This window comes from Tamandua tetradactyla, chromosome 5, assembly GCF_023851605.1.
Source record: "Tamandua tetradactyla isolate mTamTet1 chromosome 5, mTamTet1.pri, whole genome shotgun sequence".
Lineage (NCBI taxonomy): Eukaryota > Metazoa > Chordata > Mammalia > Pilosa > Myrmecophagidae > Tamandua > Tamandua tetradactyla.
Genome location: NC_135331.1, coordinates 154,367,030 through 154,392,158, shown reverse-complemented (window position 1 = coordinate 154,392,158; position 25,129 = coordinate 154,367,030). Strand labels below are relative to the sequence as shown.

The 25,129-nt window shown below is 39.3% G+C and overlaps 1 protein-coding gene across 7 annotated transcripts in view; it reads right to left on the bottom strand.

The window, feature by feature from the left end:
* Positions 1–25,129, bottom strand: part of KLHL32 (kelch like family member 32) — a 277,053-nt gene that overhangs the window by 132,741 nt on the left and 119,183 nt on the right. For 5 of the 7 annotated variants that reach the window (XR_013176298.1, XM_077162441.1, XM_077162445.1 and 2 more), the window contains one exon: positions 2,481–2,588. Coding sequence is in view for 3 of the 7 variants with exons in the window: in XM_077162441.1 (XP_077018556.1) it covers positions 2,481–2,588 (108 nt within the window). In the remaining 4 variants the exon portion in view is untranslated. Of the gene's footprint in view, positions 1–2,412; positions 2,589–25,129 lie in introns of those variants that run through there. The other 2 variants (XM_077162447.1, XM_077162444.1) reach the window with 2 other exon arrangements.

Sequence of the window (25,129 nt, the reverse complement as noted above, 5' to 3'; positions counted from 1 at the left end):
CTTGAGAGAGAAACTTTGAACTTGATCAGCCTTCTTGAACCAAGGTATCTTTTCCTGGATGCCTTAGATTGGACATTTCTATAGACTTGTTTTAATTGGGACATTTTCTCAGCCTTAGAACTGTAAACAAGCAATTCATTAAATTCCCCCTTTTAAAAGCCATTCCGTTTCTTGTATATTGCATTATGGCAGCTAGCAAACTAGAACAGGTAGCTTCCAGGCTGAGAGAAGCACAAAACTAATTCACTGTCTAAAATGTCCAAACATTTTCCTGCCTCTCTTCATCAAAGTACAGCAAATATGATTTAATCTCTTAATACATCAGCCATTCAGAAGGAATGTAGATTTGATAACTAGAGGAACGCGGTCTGTCTAATTGGGTCAAAACATCCTGGGAGAATGACCTTAGTTCAATTCACTGAACCTTTGGGCTTGCTCATTTTTATAATGGGACCACCACGTTCCTCAGAGCTATTCAGAAGATCAGGTTAAATAACACTTGTAAGGAGCCTAGCATGGAACTCTGGGTCTAGAAGGGGCACCATGAAATGTCAGCCACCTCCCTGCCCTCCCAGGAGACCAGCTGGTGCTCAGTGCGGCAAGTGGCTGCCCATCTGCAGATGTACATCTCAAGTAGGGGTCTCTGAGCAGAATAAATGCAGCACCATTTCTTTCTTTGTCTATCTTTATGCCTGTCTGCTTCCTTCCTTTTTTAAGGCACTCATATTAGCTACCTATTTTCTGTTGCTCATTTGGCCTTCTTTTTCTCACTTGTTCAGGGGTTGAACAAGTGAAGCGTACAACCCCTTAGCTAGGCGACACGGTCACCCTTCTGTGAACGTCCTCCCTCTGCCCATGTAGTTTTTTTACCCTCAAAAAGTAAGCTCCTCTTCTGCTACCTTCAATTCCCATTTCATGGATCTCTTCTGCCACGGGCATATTACACATATAGATGTATATTTAAGCATAGCCGTTCTGAAGAAACCAAGGATGAATCCCCACAAAACAATCATGCCCCAAAATAGGGCAACCATTTGTCCTTATATTTGTGATTTTTGTGCTCTTTTGTATAGTAATGTTTTAAACTTACCTTATAGTTTATAGCTCTAAGCTTACACTGTTTAGTTATTAATACAGCTGAACACAGAATTATTTGGGTAGCTCTTTCTAAGAACCAATAATTACTATTGCATTTCTATTGTACACCAGTGAAATCTCATTTTAGAGATGGGCAAATGCAGGTGCAACTGCAATCCAGGTATAAAGAGAGAAATATATATGAGACACACTTTGGAGCTGGTATCTTTCTTTACATCTGTCATACCAAGTCACTCAGAATATGTTCTGGCAATGTTTTGGGGGGACCAATATTTGTCTGGCTTAACTGCATAAGGAAAGAATTTGTCTGCAGTAATGCTGGATTTTCTCCATCACCTTTCTTTTCCCCTTTGAACCTACTACTTGTTGGATGTTTTTGCCCTTTCTACTACTTTTACCACCTCAGGTGCCAGAGTTGCTTCAGTTCTTCGATGTCACACATCTTGGACTACTAAAGCCAGAAAAGAGAGTATGCAATATCACAGACTTTCATAAACCACTAGAGAAATCTAGTAGAAAGATGAACTTCTACATAACCTTTAAGACTCAAATGTCTTCTCTTGGATGTCTGGCACTGCTATCTCAGCTGACCACGGTCTCCTTTCTGTCTCCTCTGTGCCATGCCTTCTGCTTCTGTAACTCCTATCACAGTGAGGACACGCAGTTACACTTGTGTCTCTCTCTGCCACATGATGGGAAAACTGACAAAAGCAGAGGTCCCGACTTCTGACTCATTTTAGCACAGAAGACACAGAAGCCTCATTTTAAGCACGGAACCCAAGTTGGATGAAATGGAATTAAACAACAAAATTGTATTAAAGAGGATAAGCATCCATTCTGATTTCATTCTCAAATATACATGGTCCTCTCTGACAATCTCAGTGAGATCTACAACAATTGAAGTGATGAGCAAATTAGGATTCCAAACGACCAAATTCTAATCTCAACGGCTCCGACTCGGATGCAGAAGTGTGCGTGGACAACAGGATACCAAGATATGGGGCAAGGATTTGGGGGACTTAAAATTTTTTTGTCTTGTTATTGCACCACTAAAGCCACGATAGAATCACTGAGTTTTGTTGATAACAAGAGAATTCAAGTTACCTCACAAACGCATTCCCTCACGTCAGTCCTTTAGGATATTTTAAATTACAGCAATAAGCCACTAAGCTAAGATTAAAATACTGTGTTCACTGGATCATGTTAAAAATTAAGTTGCTTTACTTACCTTTCCATCACTTTGGTTTTAAAGTTAGGAAGACATGAATTCTTCTTAACCAAATGTATAACGAGAAAAATAACTAAGTCTCCTACCTCAAGGATAATCTCCAGTTGAGGGCTGTTAAAGGGCTAAGCTTCTCAGTTCACATTTGGTACCATACCTGTCCCGTGTATGCAAACTCCAGAGCCTGCTTTAAGCCAAGGCTGGTCACACCATGTAAATTCACCTCATCGGCTCCACTTTCCACCATACAAAGACTGAACATTGCCTGAAATGGGGGGAAAAAAACGAAGAAAGAAAGTGAGAAGACTTTGGAAGCAAAGAATCAAGAAAAAGCCCTAGAGAGACTAGGAAAGAAGAAAATTGTACAAGTTGTGGTAGAGTGAATGTGCACCCAAGTTTGGACAGGTCTTGGCCCACATTCTGGTGGGTGTGGACCCATTGTGAATAGGACCCCTTGAAGATGGTACTTCAGTTAGGGTGTGGCCCAAGTGAATCAGGCTGGGCTTTATTCTAAGTGACTGCAGTCCTTTATAAGCAGAATGAAATTCAAATGCTGAGAAAGAAAGCCACAAGAAGAAGCTAGAAGTTTCTAGACGGAGCCTAGAAAAGAAAGGGGGAGACACTGCCACATGCGTTGATTGCATTGTGACACAAAAGCCAAGGACCACAGATCACCAGCAGCCAGCCCCAGAATACTTTGTCCTCAAAGGCCGTGGTGTCACCTCCACTGATGCCTTGCTTTTGGATGGCTCAAAATTGCGAGATAATAAATTCCCGTTGTTTTAAATCAATCCATGGCATGGTATTTGTTTCAGCAGGCAGGAAACTAAAACACACGATAAAGGCTGATTTTGATTTTTGAAATAAAAATCAACACTGAAAATCACTTTGCTGTCTAGATAGTTACAGTAACATGTACACATCACTGCACACATCCTGCACAGTTTCATTTAACCATCACGATTAGCCCCCGCTTGTGTTTAGTTCCACTGAAATTATTTTGTGGATCCTGGGGTTCCACTGCTACCATGCAATATACAGCAGCCCCAAACATTCTTGCCAACTGCACCTGGTAAATGGCATCTTCAACTTCTCACTTAGTCGTGCTTTTTCCTGCCTCATTCCAATGATATGTCTTGCTCCTGTCACCTGCCAACTCTACATCACTCTCCCTGTTCCAGGGGTTCTTAGCAGTGGCCCTGACCATCAGCATCACATCAACTACCATCAACACTAAACGCAGATTCTTGGGGTACCACCCAGACCTAGTAAATTAGAAACTCTGATAGTGGGGCCCAACCATGTAGGTTTTAGAACTTTTTAAGGTTATTTTAAGGTTAAGTTGATTCTCCTTATGCATCTGTAGAAGATGGTATAAAGTTCCAAAATTAAAAAGCATAGGTCACACACACACACACACACAAAACTACTCTACTTTACATTGTCTGTATTTGTTTCTAGATATCTTACCAATTCATAAAGGAACCCAAAATAAATTTCAATTGTTTTCCAGATTGCTTTAATTTTATGTGCTTGAGTCTTTATTATACACCACACTGATTTTTTTTTCAGATTTTCCCAGCTGTAATTGCACCTGGTGTGGTGACCAGGTGCTCTCCATTGCTCTCATGTGCAGACCAGGAGAGAGAGGCATGCAAACTGCAGAAGAATTATTTGATTAATTAAACGGAAAAATTTCCTAAGAGCAAAGGTTAAAAATCAGAACAGGCTGCGAAAGGAGCTTTTCTGTTTACTTTCAACCTGCTTTCATAGGATCCTTTCAAAAGAAAGGATTGGCGTAGAACAAGGGTCCTCAAGCAGATGTGGTGAGCCACTGAACTGGAAGCCTGGCTTGGTAAGTTGGAGGGAGGACACAATCCCTTAAATAATACACATCTATATTTGTACATGTTGGTACAAGCAACAAGGGAGCACCAAATTTCATTTGTAGTTAAATTATAAGGTGTGATCGTTGAGGCAGGGAAAGACATTAATCTTTTATTCTGGGTACATAGAAATTGTTTGGATCATTACAATGAGCATATATTACCTATGCATTTCAAATAACTGCCTTTTTAAAATGGTTTTCTTTTTAATGTTGAGTACTGTGCAAGAAACACAGCTGATTCAAATCCTGGTTCTACAACTTACTGGTTGTTGGGGTAATTTTCCTTGAACTTGTGCCTTAGTCAATCTGTTAACCTCTCTGAGCTTTTCTGAGCCATCCCCACTTTACCTATCCGGAAAATGGCAATGACATCAACCTCACAGACTTGTTGCTTTAAGGATTCAAAACAAAATTACTTTTAACACTGAGCATGATATCTGGCACAAAGTTGACCCTTAATAAGTAGAAATGGTTATCATCCAGGCAGATTATCCTAATTTTCCAAGTCTTCCTTTGATTCCAATGGAATAAAAGCTAAGAAACAACCCCAGCCACCCAATCCTGCAGTCCCGGCCACAGGCATTCCTTTCCAACATTTTCTTAGTGATAATCCCACTCAAAATCCTGATCTCTAACTGTAGGGACTACAGTATCACCACATACTCCCACACCCTTACCTTAAGGACTGGCCCCATTATAAAAATCATCATCACCATTCCTATAAACACATAAGTTCCATTTTGATATCACAGCCTATCTGATATTACACATTTAACGCATGTCAATTTTTTTAATCAGACAATTGGTTACTTAGAACAAAAAGGAACAACAAATTCAAGGTCAGTGTCTCAGGTCTAATACATTTGCAAGCCACCTAATTAGGAAAGGCCTCCCTGGGTGCCATACCAGCCAAGCTAAGGAAAAACCTGACCATCAGCTATCCAGGCTGCCTGAGCTTGTTGAAACAATGTTTGCAAACTGGCTAGAGACCAAGGAGGACAAAGCCTCTTTTAGCAGCAGTGGAGGTGGGGAGAGCAAGGGTGCTATCTTTCAGCCTCAAACTTCTAGAAATGGTGACTGTAAGCTCCATGGAAATGGACACAAGTCTTCCCTCCCCACTGCAATTTTCCTGGCCCCAGTGCTGCATACATGCAATAAATACAGGTGAAGGAAAGAATGAACAGGTCTTCTCTTCAACAATTCAACTGCAGATTATGTCCAGCTGTTCCCCATTACTATAAACAAACAAACAAACAAAACTAGTTCAATATAAGAAAGATTTTCTGGACTTAAAGTGTAGAAATCATAGTTATAGAGAAAAAGTATCTACCATAAGCTGAACACTTCAGAAACACAAGGAAATTTTGAACTAGACATTTCGAAAGAAGTTAAACGTACGGCAATGTCCTCTATCAAGCCACAACATTCTGCCAAAGCATGGAGTAAGGCACTGCTTAGACAGATGAAAGTGTTGTACAGATTCTTGCTTGGGTCACACGGTCTTATCTTTGGGAGAGCCTTGGTTGGGCTGAGATTTACAGTTAATACTGCTCACCCTTGTCTGATAATACACTGCTACTACCACAGATCTTCCTAATTGAAAACCCTGTTTGTGAGAATACAATCCACTTTAAGTGCCTACCACAGAGAGAGTTGTGGATTTATAGTCTATTACTCCTCTTTTATTTTACACAGAAATGACACAAATTGAGTCCTAAAATCATAGGACACGAATTAAGTTTCCTTGGGTCCCATTAGTTGTTATACAGTCGCAAGATGAGCTACAACCATTTTAGGGTGGTCCATTATAATGCAAAACTGGTCAATGAAAATTCTACTACATCATCAAAGACAAGTAGAATGACAAATGGTAGACTATTGAGTGCTCAAGTTTGGTAAAGCATTATCTTTTTTAGTTGGTAAACTATGTGCAGCTTTTAGTTACACTGGGCAAGGGAAAAACGTCCTGGGAATTCCCATTTTATCAGGAATCCAAATGGTCTTCTTAAAGGTGAAATAACTGGATTGTTTGGGGCACATTCAACCCTTACCTCTGATGAGTTAAGAGAGGTAAATAAAAATAAACAGACGTGTAAGGAAGTCATGGAAAAGAGCCACTTGCAATGATGACAGCAGATTCAGCCTGACCCTGTTCAGAATTATATAATTAGTGAGGTTTACAATGGCCATGAGACACTACAGAGATTTGTGCTAACTTCTGAATCACAAAAATCACATTTTGCTCAATTCAGTGTTAATGGTGATTATCCTTTATTGCATTTTGTTCATACCTCACAAATAATATGGGTAGTAAATCTCAGTTAATAAGACTGTTCAAGTAACCACAACAGCCAATTTTCTTTTCTTTAAGGGAGACAGGCCCTAACTACAGATGAACTGGACTATTTACTTCCTTTTGGGGAGATTCCATGGCCTGAAAGAGTAAGGACGGCTGGTTGGTGGGTTCCCCCCTTCTATTTTCAGCTGTATTAATTCTTTCGTAAACAGTGTTGTTATGACTCTCAGAGAATAAAATATCACAGGCTAAAACTAAAATTATATGACCACAAATATAGTTAGGCAGCAAAAGTTAACAGTTCTATAATACCAATTTCCTCTTATCATAACCATATAATCTAAAGAAAACCCCACCTTATATGTTATAAACAGCGTTACATACTGGTTTTCCCAGCATCTTCCAATGGGTAGCTTATTTATTCAAAGGATCTAACTGCATTTCACAGCATTGCTTTGGGCACAGTTGCTTCCTAAATTAACTACTACAGGGATAATGAGCCCTTCAGACTGAGCATTATCATGGTTAATTAGCTTTCTCTTTGGACTTCTCCTCCCTCTGGATACAGCAGTGTGTCCACTCACCTGCGCCTTCTGGGTAGAAGATGGAAAAGAACAGAAAAAGAACACAAATCAAGTCGTTTGGTTCTTAGCTAAAGGTTTAGCAAACGTGAAGGCCAAAAACTGCTGCCTGCCACAGTGTCAGGTCATAGATGAATGGAATTTAATGATCTTTAGCCACATTGATTGTGATACGTACTCTGGAAAATGGCATTCACACATTTGGCACTAGGCTTAGGTCACCTTCACCAATCCTCTGGCTTCTGTTCATTCTTCTGATGCTTCCGTTACCTTCTCGTCTGTGGTTATGTCACTTGGGTATGGAGTCTCCAGACTTGACTACTCGCCATGTAAAGAGCCCATATTTTATCTGTCACAAAGTTACCTCTTTCAGGTATTAAGGGATGGCAAAATATTTTTAATATTCTTTATTGACTATATTTGAGAATCAGTTACTGAATGAAAGGATCTTTCCTGTGTCGAGAGACTTGGGTTGCCCTCATTTGACAGTCAAGGACACAACCCTGCCTTCCAAAAACTTCTAAGGATACACCAACTTGATAAAACATGCACTGTGTGCATTTTGACAGAGGTCCTGAGAAAGACGGGGGCCTCCAGGACGGAGTGACTCAGCAGACAGGACACAGAGTCTGACGAATCAGGAGAAGTAGTTATGAGGAAGGGACATTTTTTGGAGGCCAGTGATGCCAGAAATGGGTGAAAGGCAGGAGAGAAAAAGAAAAGAAAAAAGAAGCCAAGGAAGCAGAGTGGGGAATTCTGTGCCAAGGGAAATATGACAGGAGTTCAAGGAGAATCCTGTGAGCAGGACAGAGAGGCTGTTTGGCGTGTGCGTTGGCCGTGTTTATGTATCACGTTGACGGGTCACTTCCTTGTAGTGGAGGTGTGGTCCCTGGAGCAGCATCGCCAGGGAGCACGTTAGAAATGCAGAAGCTTAAGTGCCACCCCAGGCCCACTGCAGTTTACCAAGAGCCCAGACAAGGTACATGCACTAGTGTTGGAGACGTAGCCCCGCAGCCGGCCCTCCACCCCTGCAGGGCTCCTCGCAGCTCCGTGACTATCTGAGGTGACAGGGACCCTCAGTACTTCACAGGCAGGCTGTCTCTTGGTGGAGAACCTGAGGTATCAGTAATACCTGTGAAATACTGAGTGACAGCCACCCTCCTGATTCCTTTCTCCCCTTGGTCCTAGTAGGTCAATAATTTCACTCTATTTCTTGCACAACAGACTTTCGGGTATCTGGTAATAGCTCTCAGTTCCCTGTGAGAAGAAATCCGAGTCACAGAATATTATCCCTTGGAGGTAATGCTAGAAATCCCGTAGTATGGGTGGTAGGCCCCAGTCCGACTTCTAACCCTGCTGTGCAGTTGGTGTATCACTCTAGTCTCAGTTATCCTTTCTGTAAAATGGAATAATCATCTGCTCTGCCTGTCTCAGGTGGGGTTCTGTAGGGAATCAGATGCAATAATGCATATAAAAGTCTTCTACACTGTGTCAATCGCTGTACAAGGCCTTATTTCACACATCTCCAACTTTTTCAAGCAACTGCTTTCAAGACTTCCTCAAACTAGTTTCATATTTGTGTAAATGGACGCTTAGTTTAAAAACAAAAAGTTAAGAGCAAGAACTCTAAGACCAGATAGCCTAGAATAAAATCCTGACTCTGTCACTAACTGTGTGACCTTTAGCAAGATAAACAAATGTCTCTGTGCCTCAGTTTCCCCACCTGTAAAACGTGGATCATAACGGTCCCTACATTATAGGACTGTTGTTAGGTTTAATGGGCTCATGCTTAGAACACTTGTCTGGCATATAGGAATGCTATGTAAGCGTTTGATAATTGTTATTCTTGTCTGGCCACCTATCTTTAGCCTCAAAAATGGTGGAGAGGGTGAGAAAATATCCCTGCCAATTAGCGGAGAACATTTTTTTTTTAATTTATTTATTAATTAAAAAAATAAAGAAACAAAGTAAAGCAACATACATAATCAGTAATTCACAATATCATCACTTAGTTGCATATTCATCATTTCTTAGAACATTTGCATTAATTCAGAAAAAGAAATAAAAAGACAATAGAAAAAGAAATAAAACGAACACAGGAAAGAAAATAAAAAGATTATGCCTACCATACCCCTTACCCCTTGCTTTCACTGATCACTAGCATTTAAACTAAATTTATTTTAGCATTTGTTCCCCCTATTATTTATTTTTATTCCATATGTTCTACTCCTTTGTTGACAAGGTAGATAAAAGGAGCATCAGACACAAGGTTTTCACAATCACACAGTTATATTGTGACAGCTGTATCATTATTCAATCATCCTCAAGAAACGTGGCTACTGGAACACAGCTCTACATTTTCAGCAGTTCCCTCCAGCCTCTCCATTACATTTTGAATAACAAGATGATATCTACTTGATGCATACGAATAACCTCCAGGATAACCTCTTGACTCTGTTTGGAATCTCTCAGCCATTGACACTTAGTCTCATTTCCCTCTTCCCCTTTTTGGTCGAGAAGGTTTTCTCAATCCCTTGATGCTGAGTCTCCATTCATTCCAAGATCTCTGTCCCACGTTGCCAGGAAGGTCCACACCCCTGGGAGTCACGTCCCATGTAGAGAGGGGGTGGGTGGTGAGACTGCTCGTTGTGTTGGCTGGAGAGAGGGGCCACATCTGAGCAACAAAAGAGGTTCTCTTGGGGGTGACTCTTAGGCCTAAATTTTAAGTAGACTTGACCTATCCTTTGCGGGGTTATGTTTCATATGAACAAACCCCAAGACTGGGGGCTCTGCCTATAGCTTTGGTTGTCCACCCTGCTTGTGAGTATATCAAGAATTCAACTTGGGGAAGTTGAATTTCTCCCCATTCTCACCACTCCCCGAAGGGGGCTTTGGCAGATACTTTTCCACTCACTGATCGAGTCACTCTGGGATTCATCGGGGCATCACTCTGGACAAACCAGCAAAATCTCATGTCCTACCTGAGATTCCAAGTACTTATGGCATTCAAACTATCTACATAAGTTATATTAGGAAATGCACTAGTCAAAATATAAATTCTGTAACAAATAAACATTTTTGCTTTAGTCTCACATAGAAGGTGACATTTTAAAATATTAATTACCATCTATTTTCAGTACCCTGCAATAATGACATTCCTTTGTTCTTCCTCATGCAAAAACATTTTTAAAATTGTACCTTGTACATTTCACTATTTTATACACTCTAGGCATTCCTAGATTATACCATCTCAATCTTTAACATCTTTCTTTCTGATTTCATTTATGTCCCCAGCCCTCCTCCCTCTATCATTCTCACATGCAGCTTCATTCAGTGTTTTAATATAATTATATTACAGTTAGGTAGTATTGTGCTGTCCATTTCTGAGTTTTTGTATCCAGTCCTGTTGCACAGTCTGTATCCCTTCAGCTCCAATTACCCAATATCTTACCCTATATCTATCTCCTGATGGTCTCTGTTACAAACAAAATATTCCAAGATTATTCACTAATGTCAGTTCATATCAATGAGACCATACAGTATTTTTCCTTTAGTTTTTGGCTAGTCTCACCCAGCATAATGTTCTCAAGGCTCATCCATGTTGTTACATACTTCATAAGTTTATTCTGTCTTAAAGCTGCATAATATTCCATCGTATGTATATACCACAGTTTGTTTAGCCACTCGTCTGTTGATGGACATTTTGGCTGTTTCCATCTCCTTGCAATTGTAAATAATGCTGCTATAAACACTGGTGTGCAAATGTCCTTTTGTGTCTTTGCCCTTATGTCCTCTGAGTAGATACCTAGCAATTGTATTGCTGGGTCATATGGCAATTCTATATTCAGCTTTTTGAGGAACCGCCAAACTGCCTTCCACAGTGGTTGCACCATTTGACATTCCCACTAACAGTGGATAAGTGTGCCTCTTTCTCCACATCCTTCCAGCACTTGTCATTTTCTGTTTTGTTGATAATGGCCATTCTGGTGGGTGTGAGATGATATCTCATTGTGGTTTTGATTTGCATTTCTCTAATGGCCAGGGACGTTGAACATCTCTTCATGTGCCTTTTGGCCATTTGTATTTCCTCTTCTGAGAGTTGTCTGTTCAAGTCTTTTTCCCATTTTGTAATTGGATTGGCTGTCTTTTTGTTGTTGAGTTGAACAATCTCTTTATAAATCCTGGATACTAGACCTTTATCTGATATGACGTTTCCAAATATTGTCTCCCATTGTGTAGGCTGTCTTTTTACTTTCTTGATGAAGTTCTTTGATGCAGAAAAGTGTTTAATTTTGAGGAGTTCCCATTTATTTATTTCTTTCTTCAGTGCTCTTGCTTTAGGTGTAAGGTCTATAAAACCGCCTCCAATTATAAGATTTATAAGATATTTCTCTACATTTTCCTCTAACTGTTTTATGGTCTTAGACCTGATGTTTAGATCTTTGATCCATTTTGAGTTAACTTTTGTATAGGGTGTGAGATATGGGTCCTCTTTCATTCTTTTGCATATAGATATCCAGTTCTCTAGGCACATTTATTGAAGAGACTGTTCTGTCCCAGGTGAGTTGGCTTGACTGCCTTATCAAAGATCAAATGTCCATAGATGAGAGGGTCTATATCTGAACACTCTATTCGATTCCATTGGTCAATATATCTATCTTTATGCCAGTACCATGCTGTTTTGACCACTGTGGCTTCATAATATGCCTTAAAGTCAGGCATCGTGAGACCTCCAGCTTCGTTTTTTTTCCTCAAGATACTTTTAGCAATTCGGGGCACCCTGCCCTTCCAGATAAATTTGCTTATTGTTTTTTCTATTTCTGAAAAGTAAGTTGTTGGGATTTTGATTGGTATTGCATTGAATCTGTAAATCAATTTAGGTAGAATTGACATCTTAACTATATTTAGTCTTCCAATCTATGAACACGGCATGCCTTTCCATCTATTTAGGTCTTCTGTGATTTCTTTTAACAGTTTTTTTGTAGTTTTCTTTGTATAGGTCTTTTGTCTTTTTAGTTAAATTTATTCCTAAGTATTTTATTCTTTTAGTTGCAATTGTAAATGGAATTCGTTTCTTGATTTCCCCCTCAGATTGTTCATTACTAGTGTATAGAAACACTACAGACTTTTGAATGTTGATCTTGTAACCTGCCACTTTGCTGTACTCGTTTATTAGCTCTAGTAGTTTTGCTGTGGATTTTTCAGGGTTTTCGACAGATAGTATCATATCATCTGCAAACAGTGATAGTTTTACTTCTTCCTTTCCAATTTTGATGCCTTGTATTTCTTTTTCTTGTCTAATTGCTCTGGCTAGAACTTCCAACACAATGTTGAATAACAGTGGTGATAGTGGAAGCAGAGAACTTTTTGAAAGATTCGTTATGATGCTACAAGTCAGTCCTGCCTCAGGCGAGAAGCAGGGGGCACTTCCCCTTTGATCCCTAGTTAAAACAGAAGGGCTTTGAGGAGATGATTGTGTAAAGTGATGTAGCTACAAGCCAAGGAATGTCAAGGATTAGCAGCAAACACCAGAAGCAGGAGAAGCAGGAAGGATTCTCTCCCCTCCAGATTTCAGAGGGAGCACGGCCCTGTCAACACCATGACTTCAGACTTTCAGCTTCCAGAAATGGGACAAATTTCTGTCAGTTTGAGCCACCTAGTTTGTGCTGGCTGGTAATCCTTGGCATTCCTTGGCTTGTTAATACATCACTCCAATTTCCTCCTCTGTATTCACATGGGTTTCCTCCTTCCTTATAAAGACATCAGCATATTGATTAAAGGTCCACCCTATGCCAATATGACCTCAGTTTAACTAACACTATACTCAATGACCCTATTTCTAAATGACATCACATTCTGAGGTCCTAGGGGTTAGCACTGCAACATATATTTGGGAGATAGATTGCTTCCATCTTCCCCACTTGCAGAGCATGACGTGTGGCTTCTACAGTTTAGGAACACTGTGGTCAGATGTCTGGTGCACACATGACAATGACAAGTGTTAAGAGCAAGTCAGTGTCTGGCCATGTCCCTCAACAGCAGAGCCAGGGATGGGGGCTGCAGCATGGGGACAGCCTGAACTCTCAGAACTGTGCAGGGATAAGGATGTGTGAGTATTCCCTGGAAGCAGATGTGGGTCAAGTGGGAAGAAGAGTTGACACAAGAGGCCATCAGCTGGGCCAATGGGCCAACAAAGAGAGATCCCAAGTAGAGGTGGTAAAAGTAAACATGGAAATCAACAGCCACAGGACTGATCCCCAGATAGCAGATGGGGTTGCAGCTTAGGGAAATCAAAGTTTAAAAAGAAAGACCCATGGTTTCAAGGGGATGGTCTTTGAAAGTGTAAATCATCCTATTTTTTTGGATAGTGGTAAAGGCAGAAGCCTTCAGACAGCCCATCACCTCACCCTCTTTTCCCCAATTATTCTGTTGGCTTTCTCTGGTCCATCACCCACTCACCATATTTTCCTAAAGAGGTATTTCATGTTGCTACTCCAGAGCTACTATTGGTACAAGTCACTCAGACCCATTCCTATGGAAGGGAAAAAGTAGAAGCTTTTAAGGAATTTCAATCTGCCATAAGGATTGACAAGGAAGTTTCTTGCCTGCCCAATTTGATATTGGTAGCGGCTTCCTGGAGCCCCGTGCTGAGGGCTTTAAGACTACATCCAAGCTCAAGTGAGAGCATCAGGATGTATTCATGATAACTGCCGTGGGTTTGGTCGAGGAAGAAGCAGCAGGTGTGCTGGACATCTGCCCTCCCTGCACCATAAAGCACGCGTACGCGCTAGTACTAAAAAAAAAATACTGTTTCTGCCTTGGACTTCATGATATCATCAAAATAATCAGTTATCACATTTCTATTGAGCGCTCCAGATTGAGGATAATAGTGTAGAATCTCAATTATCACTTATTCTATTCTTTCAAACCCTATGTAAGTTAATCACTTAAAATTTTAACCAATAATTCAACAGTTCCTTTCTTATTTGTAATGTCCTCTCAATCTCTCCTTAAATGCTAATATAAAATAGGCTGGGCAAGACTGTGTATAAAGGCACCCAGTCCATCTGTGGAATCTCTCTTCAGTCTTTCATTTTATTCATCACTTTGGTTTGACAGCTGCGAGTCAGACAATACACACTGGAGACACTCTCCCATTATTAGGCACACACACAGATGAGGGTTAGAGCCCAGCTAACAGACCATTTCATTTTACTCCATTAGTTGCTAAGCAACCATTTCACCGGAACCTCCCTAATCTACTGCAGAACAGACCAGCTCAATGAATATGATGGGTTTGGGTTGTCCCACGTGCTCAAGTTCACTCCTTCTGCAAACACAGTTGATCCTTTTCTGTGAAGGCAACATGCAAAGTCTCTGCATCTTATAAAATTGGGGGGAAAAAGGGCTTAAAAACAATTAACAAGGGTCAAAAAGTCATTCAATGAAAACTTCTTTTAATCCTATGAAGGTTTATACAAGTCTGCACACACATATATATATATCACCCATCTTATTCTTCATTCTCTTTTGGATGAAATGAGCTATACTCACTAATCAGGAAAAATAAATAGCTTTTCCTTCTAGGGACTCCCTAGATTTGTTGTTTGTTAATAACAATGACAATAGCAACTGTTATCCAGCCTTTACCCTGCTGTGGTAAATTTGATTTTTATCCTCACAGTAACTCTGAAGTAGGCATATTACCCCATTTTAAACATGAGGAAAGTGAATTCCTGAGAAGTTAAGCAAGTGGTCCAGAGTGATGAAGCTGAAAAGTGGGAGAGTTGGGACACACACACACATACACACACACACACAGACAGCCACTACTCTTCAGAGCCTACTCACTTGCCTCCCTCTTGAGAACAGTTGGACAATCTGGGAAACCAGTAGGACCTTCATTCCAAAGGAAAACAAATAGTAATTGACATCCTTTCCTCTATTTCCAAGCTCTGTGAGGCTCACAGGGATGAATGCTCACTTCCTAACCGGAAATAGCTGCACTTTTACTTATTACTCAAATCTCAGATGAGGATGACTAATTCCAATGGGTTGCAGCAGGATCAGAAAGCAAACACACGTGCTGTGATTATAAGATGATATGAATGGTTTGATATGAAAATTTCTTATCACTTTAGAATCACAGCTCTCTAAATGAGAAGAATACTTGTAATTAAATCTTTCAGGAAGCCTGGCAAGCAGACCCAGAAACCAATCAGCATCAGAGGGGCTAATTAAAAGCAATTGATTCAACAAGCAGCTGGATCATTCCTACAGTGTGGACAGTTCAGTCTGAATGAGTTTTTTATTAAGATAATATACGGAAATGTGGCGTATCTACAGATTCCAATAATTCCTTACACCAATTCATCAGATTCACATGATCAGCTGTCATGCCCCTCTCTTTTATAAAACATCTGCCTTCACTGAACACTCAGTTTTAAAGGATGAAAAATTTCAGCAGCTTTTTCATCCTTCACACGTGTTCTTGTGCTTTCAGATGGAGCTTAGGTTCACTGCATAAGCGAGATTAAATAAATGAGTGAATAATATTTAGCCCTTCATAAAAAAGCAAAAAAGTTATAGTTAAAAAAAAAGAAAGAAATGGTAGAAAATAGTGGAATAATCTTTCAACACACACTTGGAAAAAATACATATATAGGGTTTAATACAATGACTGGCACAGCATAAATGATTAAAAGAAAAAGTTAGCTACTATTACTTTACAAATATGTTTCCAGCTTCACAGTATTTGTATTCAATACAAGTAAATCAATTTAAATAAAGGACTAAAAGGCAGACCAGAGTTCAGTGTTCTCCATTCACTATAATGAACAAAATGTACTGAAAGTACAATAATGAAAATAATAGTCATCTGACTGCAGTGTTAGATTTCTCTGGTATTGATGCAAATAATTTTTAAAAAGAATGTGATGATGGTTATTTAGAGGCTCTCAGCTTTCTATTTAAAAAAGGAAATAACATTTGACTACTATCACTATTAACTGGCACTTTATCTCACATTCACAAACAGAATTATATTTTAAATGAACGTACTCAGTTTTACTAAAAGGAAATTATGAACATTTTAATTAGACATTACACATGCCTATGCACCCGCAACTCATCTAAAATCAGCCTTCTCTTGGTTATTTCCACCGTGTGCAGCTTCCCTAATGGACAGATGTATAGCTGTTCATTGTCAGCCAGGAAATTAGTGCTTATCGAATGTCCATCGGCTGTGAGGCTCTGTAACAGGCTGTCTATAAAATGTCAGATTGACTGCCTCACATGGCTTTGCTGAATGTCAAGGCCATCATTAATAGTGCTAGCTTTCTGGCTAAATTTAAAAGCTGTTTCTTGAGGCCTCTTCTTGATAGATACTAACTAAATGAGTAATCATCAGATACAAGTGGCAAAATGCCAACTTCTACGCACAGACTGTTTCATTAAGACTTAGTCGAGAAAGTGAGCACATTTTCATCTCTGGTTGATCTTGGTCGATTTCCACAGTTCCTTGAAACTATCTGCTTGGAAGTGGTTTTTGTTTTTTTGTTTTTTTTAAGGTTACAACTGTATATTGCAGCATTTCAGTTCTTTCTTATAAACTAGATTCTGCTATTTCCAGAGAGTTACAAGTTGAAGGAACAGACCACAGGATGCCACACTAAACCTCTAATTCATCACCCAAAGACTCCAAGACTTGTTAACAGCAACATGGCCAGTTTCTCCTGACCCCTAGTTCCCTAGTGACTTCAGGTGATATCATCCACACAAGGGTGGATCTGGGAAGACAGTAAGATATCTGCTGGGTCACAAGTCTTTCGGACTCAGCACATGACTCTCTTTTCCAGCAGTATGTATATCCTAAATGTCATATGCTGAAGAATGGAAATGATGGTCATTCTCCTGGTTTGTAACTCGGCCTCAGCATCAGCAACACCATAAACTCTTACAATGAAAGAGTTAGTGCCCCAGTGTCCTCGATTTTCCGTGCTTCCCATCCCTGCACCCACTATTACACAGAAAGAGCTATAAGGACAAACACAAAACTTTAGTTTTAGTAAAAATCACTTTTACTTATGAAAGTTGAAAGAAATAGATAAGCTGATCAGTTTCATATGTGCAACTGTATCTATGGATTCAAGGATCACTGTCACTGCTGAGTAAATAGAATCTGAACTACCAGAGGGAAATTCTCTTTTGGTGACCAGGCCTATGTCTGCAAGAAGTTTCCAAAAAAATTAGATTTTTTTTCTGTCTTTTCTAATTTTTAATTACACATGTAATACATGAAGACAGTCTTCTTTAGAAGTGAGGTTATCACAGATAAAATTAAAGCTCCCATTTTGGAGAAAGTAATATTTGAGCAAGGGCCTGGAGAAGGCAAGGGAGAAAGTCATATAGTTATCTAAGAGAAGAACAATCTAGGGAGAGGAAACAACTGAGCGAAGGTCCTGAGGAGAGAGCGTGCGGCATGTCTGCAGGAGGGAGGGCAAGAGTCATAGCAGGCAGTGAGGACTGGACAGGGATTTGTAGGTCATTCTAAAAACTTTGATTTTTCACTGAGTGAGAGTGGAAGGCATCAGAGGGTTCTGAATAGAAATGGCAAAATCTCACTTCTGTCTTTAACAGGGTTCCTGGAGCTAGTCTTGTTAATAAAGTTCAAGGCAGCAAGGATCAAAGCAAATAGACACATTAGGAAAATGCTGCAAAACGTCAGGCAAAACGATAGTGACTTTGACCAGGGAAGCAACAGAAGCTGTTGAACTCTGGATATGTTTTGAAAGTCCAGTCACGGGACCCACTGACAGTCTGGTTATGAAAGAAAGGAATCAAGGATGATTAGACTTGGGGTCTGAGTTAAGGAAGCCTGATTTTGGATGCAATCGATTGGTGATGCTTTAAATGTCCAAGGAGAGATGATGAGCTCACCACTGTATAGACAGGTTCTGGACTGTAGGGGAGGATCCAGTCTGGAGATAGAAATTTGGGAGTCATCAGCACGTGGGACGATATGGAGACGGTATTTAAAGCCAAGAGACTGGATGAAATCACCTTGGAAACCTGGCATAGAAAGAGAAGTCATCCAAGGACTGAGCCTGGGTCACACCAATTCTGAAAAGTTGGGGAAATGAGGCAAAGTCAGCAAGGAACATTGAGAAGGAGCAGTCAGCAAAAGGGGAGGAAACCTAGAGTGTGTAGTCTCAAGAGCCAAGTGAAGAAAGCATTTCAAGGAACAGGAAGTTGTCGATTATGTCAGATGCTGATGAATCAAGAAAAATGAGGACTGGAATTGATCATTGGATTTGGCTAATATTTTATTTACACTTCCTATATCTATCTCATAAGTGAGATATGGTTTTAATTTCTCTTGCTACCCTAGTTGTGTTTTGGAAATAGAATTATGCTAGCCTTACATAAAATGGGGTGTATAACTTTCAATTTTCTTCTAAACTTAGAAGGCTTTACATAATAAGGGAAATAGCTGTTTTATAGTAAAGGGTTGGTAATACCAGCAAGTAAAAAATCTGAGCCAGTTGCGGGTGGCTATTCTGACTACTATCCCAATTTCCTCCATTTCTCTTTTCTTTTCAGCCAATTTTGGTAACTCATATTTTCCCAGAAACCTACTGACTAATGTTTAGAAGTTATTGGTATAGTTTTAACAGTATCCCAATTTTTTTTCTTTTCTCCATCTCTAAATGTCATTCTTCATTTATGTTGTATGATTATTTTTATTCTCAAATTCCTTTGATCAAAGTTTATCTAAATAATTCATTGTTTTTTAAAAAGTTAAAAAAATATGTTTAGCACGTTTGTTGTTATTTCATGAATGCTTGCTTTTATCCTTATTTCCTTCCTGCTGTTTTATTAGTTTATTTTATAATTACAATTTTTGCAGTTGAAAAGTTGGTTCATTATTCTGGATCTTTCTTGGTTTTTTTTTTTAATAAACGCACCAAGGCTCGGAGAGGACACTGACGTACCACTCAGATCCTTCTTCAATGAGGGACTTGGGCCGACTTCAGCTGCCAGTCTCTTCAGAGACTGTCTCGGCTGCAGAGAACCTACACCCAGGGAAGACCACTTTCAGGGTGGTCTACATCCAGTGACTGCCCAATGCAGGAACATAAAGGCCTGGCAGTCTCAGCCCAGTTCTGCAGGGTGTTCCAGCACCCTGGGGCTGGTGGAGACTGCTGCTATGCCTGCGTCACAGCTCAGCTTCTCCCTCTGCTGAACCCCTCCTTCACCCACCTTCTCTGAGGGTCCTTAATGAACACCCTTCCCACTAGCTGGCATCTCAGAGTCTGCTCCCCTGAGAGCCCAAACTGCAAAAAGGTTTTAACCAGTCTTTCTCCAAATCCATATGAATAAGCTGTGCCTTCACTGTTACTCATTCTTAAACATTTTGCAATTTCTAAACTGATTTCCTCTTTAACCCACGAGTTCTTAAAGTTTCTTTAAAAAAAAAGTTGCAGATTTATAGGAGAGTAGACGTAACTCTTACAGATTTTTGGCTTTAATGAATCCTTTGGCTTACTTACTGCAGTTTTTTACAACAGCTTCATGTACACTGAGAACATGTGCTATTCAGATCCTCTACCCACATTTTAATTTTTTAAAAAATATTTTTATTGGCAAAACAACACACAAACACAAACATTCTTAACAGACAAACATTTCATACTCGGTGCACAATCACATTTTAATTTTTAATCTACTTGATCTGTCAGTTTCAAAGTGAAGAGTATTTAAAAAATCTCACACTATGATTGAGGAGTACTTCATTTTTTCTATAATTCCATCCTTGTTCTAATATATATTTTGAAGCTTTAAGTAGATATAGGTTCATAACTTTTCTTGATGGACTTTTACTTTGGTCATCATGAAATATACTCTGGCCCTTTTAATTCTAGTTATCTTAAATTCTAGTTGGTCTCATATTAATCCTGTTATACCTACTTTGTTAGTGTATGTTCAAATGGAATACATTAGATTTACATTTTTAATCAATCTGAGTCTGTGCCTTTTAATGGATGCTTTTGACCAGTTCACAAACTTTGTGACTAAAATATTTGGTCTAATTTCTGCCAACTAGTGCTATGTTATTATTTGTCATGTAATATATTTTTTCTTTCCCCTTGATAGTTGTAGTGTTGAACAAAGTTTTCCTCATTTATTAATTATATTCATTGTAAAATCCCCTTGTGACTGCGTTAAGTAACAATTTTTCTGAAGTCAATTTCCTCTCTTGTTGAGTTTGTGGATAATTCTGCGTCAGTGAGGTAATAGGAACAGTTAAAACCCAAATTCCCAATGCCTCTACTCACTCATAGCACAGCCCAGTGTGGGGTATTCCTAATCAAACAGCTGTCCACATGGTTATTCAGGGCCCAGGAACCTTTCATCTCAGGGCTCTACCCTCCTCTGGGACCTCTGAGTGCTCTCCATTCAGCTTGCAGACGGGGAGAGACTGCGGAGTAGGCACACCTGCTTTTCAACTGCTCAGTCCTACAAGTAACTCATTTTCTTGCAAGAAAAAGTCACGTATTCCCATTTAGATGTATGGGGAACTGGGAACTGAAGTCCGTAGCTGAGAAGACACTTCCCAGCAGCAACTAATAAGGGAAGCATAAATCTCTGGGGATTAGCTGGCCATCTCAACTACATTCTTGCTTTTTGGGGGGGGGGGGGGGGGGTTCATGGTCCAAGAATTGAACCCCAGTCTTTGGCATGAAAGCAAACATTCTACCACTGACCCACCCATGAACCCTTCATTCTTGCTTTTACTCCTTCCTGAATTACTTGTCTGCCACTACTTCAAGATGAGAAGACTCTGGCCCCTATTCATGGCACAATTCAGTTCCTGCATTCAAGGTTCTTTTCTACTTAATCCTTTTATGGGCCCCAGCCTTTTCTTCTGTGCTTCTCATTATCTGTTCCATCAGAATGCTATCGGCAAAGCTTTACCCATAAGTGGTGCAGGCCAGCTACACTCCCAGTGATGAAGGTATTCTCTTCTGGTGGCCTAGAACTTAGATTAGAACCATGAGTATCCAGAAACACCTCCAGTTGGCATTAGCTTTGCCATCTGATTCTGGGATCAAGTGAAGTCTTTTAGACACAACCATCATGACTCTACTTCTTAATTCCTTACGTCCCAAATATCCTACATGGAATAACACATCAGGGCAGGATTTGCTTCTTTTGAAATTAACACTTGTACGATGTCATATTAATGTGCTCCCCCAAATCCAGTAATATCCACTTCAAGTACAATTAGCAGTGCCTACATTTAATCTAATACTGAAGCATTAAGCAGAATAGGAGACAGGAGTACAGGCTCTGGAGTCCAACAGAAAAGATTTGAGCCCTGGCTACACTGCTTGGCTATGCGACTCTGGCCCGATTACTTCACCTTGTTTCCACGAGGATAAATGAATGTACTTGCTGAAAGTTAACTGCTACGATTAGGAACGAGATAAGGAGATGCTCATTGTCATCACTGTTATTCAACACTGTACTAGAAGTTCGAGCCAGAACAATAAAGCAAAAAAAAAAAGAAATAAAAGGCATCCAACCTGGAAAGAAAGAACTAAAACAGCACCTATTTGCAGGTGACATAATCCTATATAGAGATAATCCTGAAAAATCCACAGCAAACTACTAGAGCTAATAAATGAATTCAGCAAAATGGTGAGGTACAAGACCAACATGCAGAAATCAGAGGTGTTCCTATATAACTAGTTCTACGGAAATCAAGAAAAATATTTTCATTTACAATTGCAACTAAAATAATGAAATATCTAAGAACAAATTTAACCAAAGATGTATAGGACTCATACAAGGAAAACTACAAAATACTGCTGAAAGAAATTAAAGAAGACATACATAGAATATTTGGTGTTCATGAACTGGAAGACTAAATATTGCTCAGGTAGCAATTCTAGCAAAATCAATTTACAGATTAAATGCAATTGCAATTAATATTTGTGCTGGTTTAAAAGGATGTATGCCTCCTAGAAAAGCGATGTTTTAATCAAAATGACATTGAATAAAGGTAGAATAATCCCTATTCAATACTGTATGCTTAAAACTGTAATCAGATCATCTCCCTGGATGATGTGATTTAGTCAAGGGTAGTTGTTAAACTGGATTAGGGGACAACATGTCTCCACCCATTTGGGTGGGTCTTGATTGGTTTATTGGAGTCCTATAAAAGAGGAAACATTTTAGAGAATGGGAGATTCAGAGAGAGCAGTACAGAATGACACAGCCACTAGAAACAGAGTCCACCACCAGTGACCTCTGGAGATGAAGAAGGAAAATGTCTCCCGGGGAGCTTCATGAGACAGGAAGCCAGGAGAAGAAGCTAGCAGATGACGCTGTGTTTGTCATATGCCCTTCCAGATGAGGGAGAAGACCTGACTGTTCGCCATGTGCCTTTCCAGGTGAGAGAGAAATCCTGAATATCATCGGCCTTCTTGAACCAAGGTATCTTTCCCTGGATACCTTTGATTGGACATTTCTATAGACTTGTCCTAATTGGGACATTTTCTCAGTCTTAGAACTGTAAACTAGTAACTCATTAAATTCCCCCTTTTAAAAGCCATTCCATTTCTGGTATATTGCATTCCAACAGCTAGCAAACTAGAACAATATTCAAACAGCCTTCTTTACAGAAAAGGAGAAGTCAATCATTAAATTCATGTGGAAAGGTAAGGAACCCCAAATAGCCAAAAATATCTTATAAAATAAGAACAAAGTTGGGGAACTCACACTTCCCCATTTCAAAACTCATTACAAAGCTGCAGTAATCAAAACAGCATGGTACTGGCACAAGCAAAAGATATATGGACGAATGGAATCTAATTGAGAATTCAGAAAAGAACCTGCACACCTTTGGCTGAATGACTTTTTAACAAGGGTGCCAAGTCCACTCAGTGAGGAAAGAATAATCTCTTCAACATATGGTGCTGGGAGAACTGGAGAATCCTATGTAGAAGAATGAAGGTGGACCCTTACCTCACATATATATAAAAACTAATTCAAAATGGATAAAATACCTAAATATAAGAGCTAAAACTATAGAAATCCTAGAATAAAACATAAGGAAGCACCGTCAGGACCTTATTGGTAGGCAATGGCTTTTTAGATTTTATACCAAGAGCACAATCAACAGAAGAAAAAATAGATAAATGGGACCCTCATCAAAATTAAACACTTTTGCACAAAAGACTTCAGCAAGAAATTACAAAGACAAGCAACAGAAAGGAAGAAAATATTTGGAAGCCATATATCTCATAAGGATTTATATCCAGAACATATAAAGAATTCCCACAACTCAACAAGACAAACAACACAATTAAAGAAATGGGCAAAAGACTTGAATAGACATTTCTGCAAAGAAGATATATGAATAGCTAATAAACACACAAAAGGAAGCAGGACATTATCTGCCATGGGGGAAATGCAAATCAAAACCACAATGAGGTAACATTTCATACCTATTGCTTAAAAAATGGAATACAGGTGTTAGGACATGGAGAAATAGAAGCTATGGTATATTATTGGTGGGAATATAAAATGATGCAACCACTGTGGAAAAACAGTTTGGTAATTCTTCAGAAAGTGTAAATTACTGTATGACCCGGCAACCCCACTCTTAGGTACACAAGCAAAAGAATTAAAAGCAGGGATTCAAACAGATATTTGCATGCTAATATTCATAGTGGCATTATTCACAATTGCCATATGTACACACACACACAATGGAATCTTATTCAATCATAAAAAGGAATGAAGTTCTGATGCATGAGACAACACAGATGAATCTTGAAGACATGGTGAGTGAAATAAGTAAATACGAAAAGACAACTATCATATGACCTAACATGAAATAAGCAGAATATGCAAATTCATAAAGTCAGGAACTAGAATACAGGATATCAGGGGCCAGGTAGAGGTGGGGACAGGGAGTCAATGTTAACTGGTATTGACGTTCAGTCTCAGGTAGCAGAAAAGTTTTGGTAACGGACAATGGTGACGGAGGCACACTTTATGAATATAATGACTCATATATTTGAAAGTGGGTAAAATGGGAAATTCTAGGTTGTATTTAAGTTACTAAGAAAAAACCCTATAAAGCTGTATAACACAAAGTGAATCCTAACGTAGACTGGGTTATAATTAATATATAATTATAATATAGGCATATCTCAGAGATATTTCGAGTTCAGTACCAGACCAGCACAATAAAGCTACTATCGCAATAAAGCAATTCACATGCATTTTGTGGTTTCCCTGTGCAAATAAAAGTTATATTTATACTATACTTTACAATAGCATTACACCTAATAAACAATGAACATACCTTAAAGCATGATACAGTGACACAAAGTGAGCACCTGCTGTTGGAAAAATGATGCCAATAAACTTCTTCACCATAGTGTTGCCACTTCAATTTGTAAAAAACACAATATCTGTGAAGCATAACCACACTAAGATGAGGTGTATCTGTAATAACGTTTTATCATTTATAACAAACCGTAACACGCTAACGCAAAATGTTAATAATAGGGAAAACTGAATGTATGGGGAGGTATATGGGGACTCTGTACTTTCTGATATTTTCTGTAAGCCTACAACTGCTCTCATTTAAAAAGTGAAAGTAAATGTCCCTGCTTCAGAACTGTGTGGGTTAAATCATAAAATGCAGACTGCTTGGCTCATAGCAGGTACTCAACCGGCATCTTCAGATGAGTCAATGAATTCTGTTCCTCCAAATTTCAGTTGTGCCCGTGAAGTCCTATTTAAAATTCTAAATGACATTTTCTAATTAATTTTCTCCTTCCCTTTTTATCCTGTGCACTGATTTATCAGTACCTGAGTAAATAAACATTACTTCCCACTCACTTTCCTACTGTTTTCTCCTCTGAAATGCAGGGCTCATAATTTTACTGACTTCCTGCCAATTATGCACCAGAGTTTCTATCAGTCTTAAGTTTCATTTCACTATATTTTTCCATTGCCCT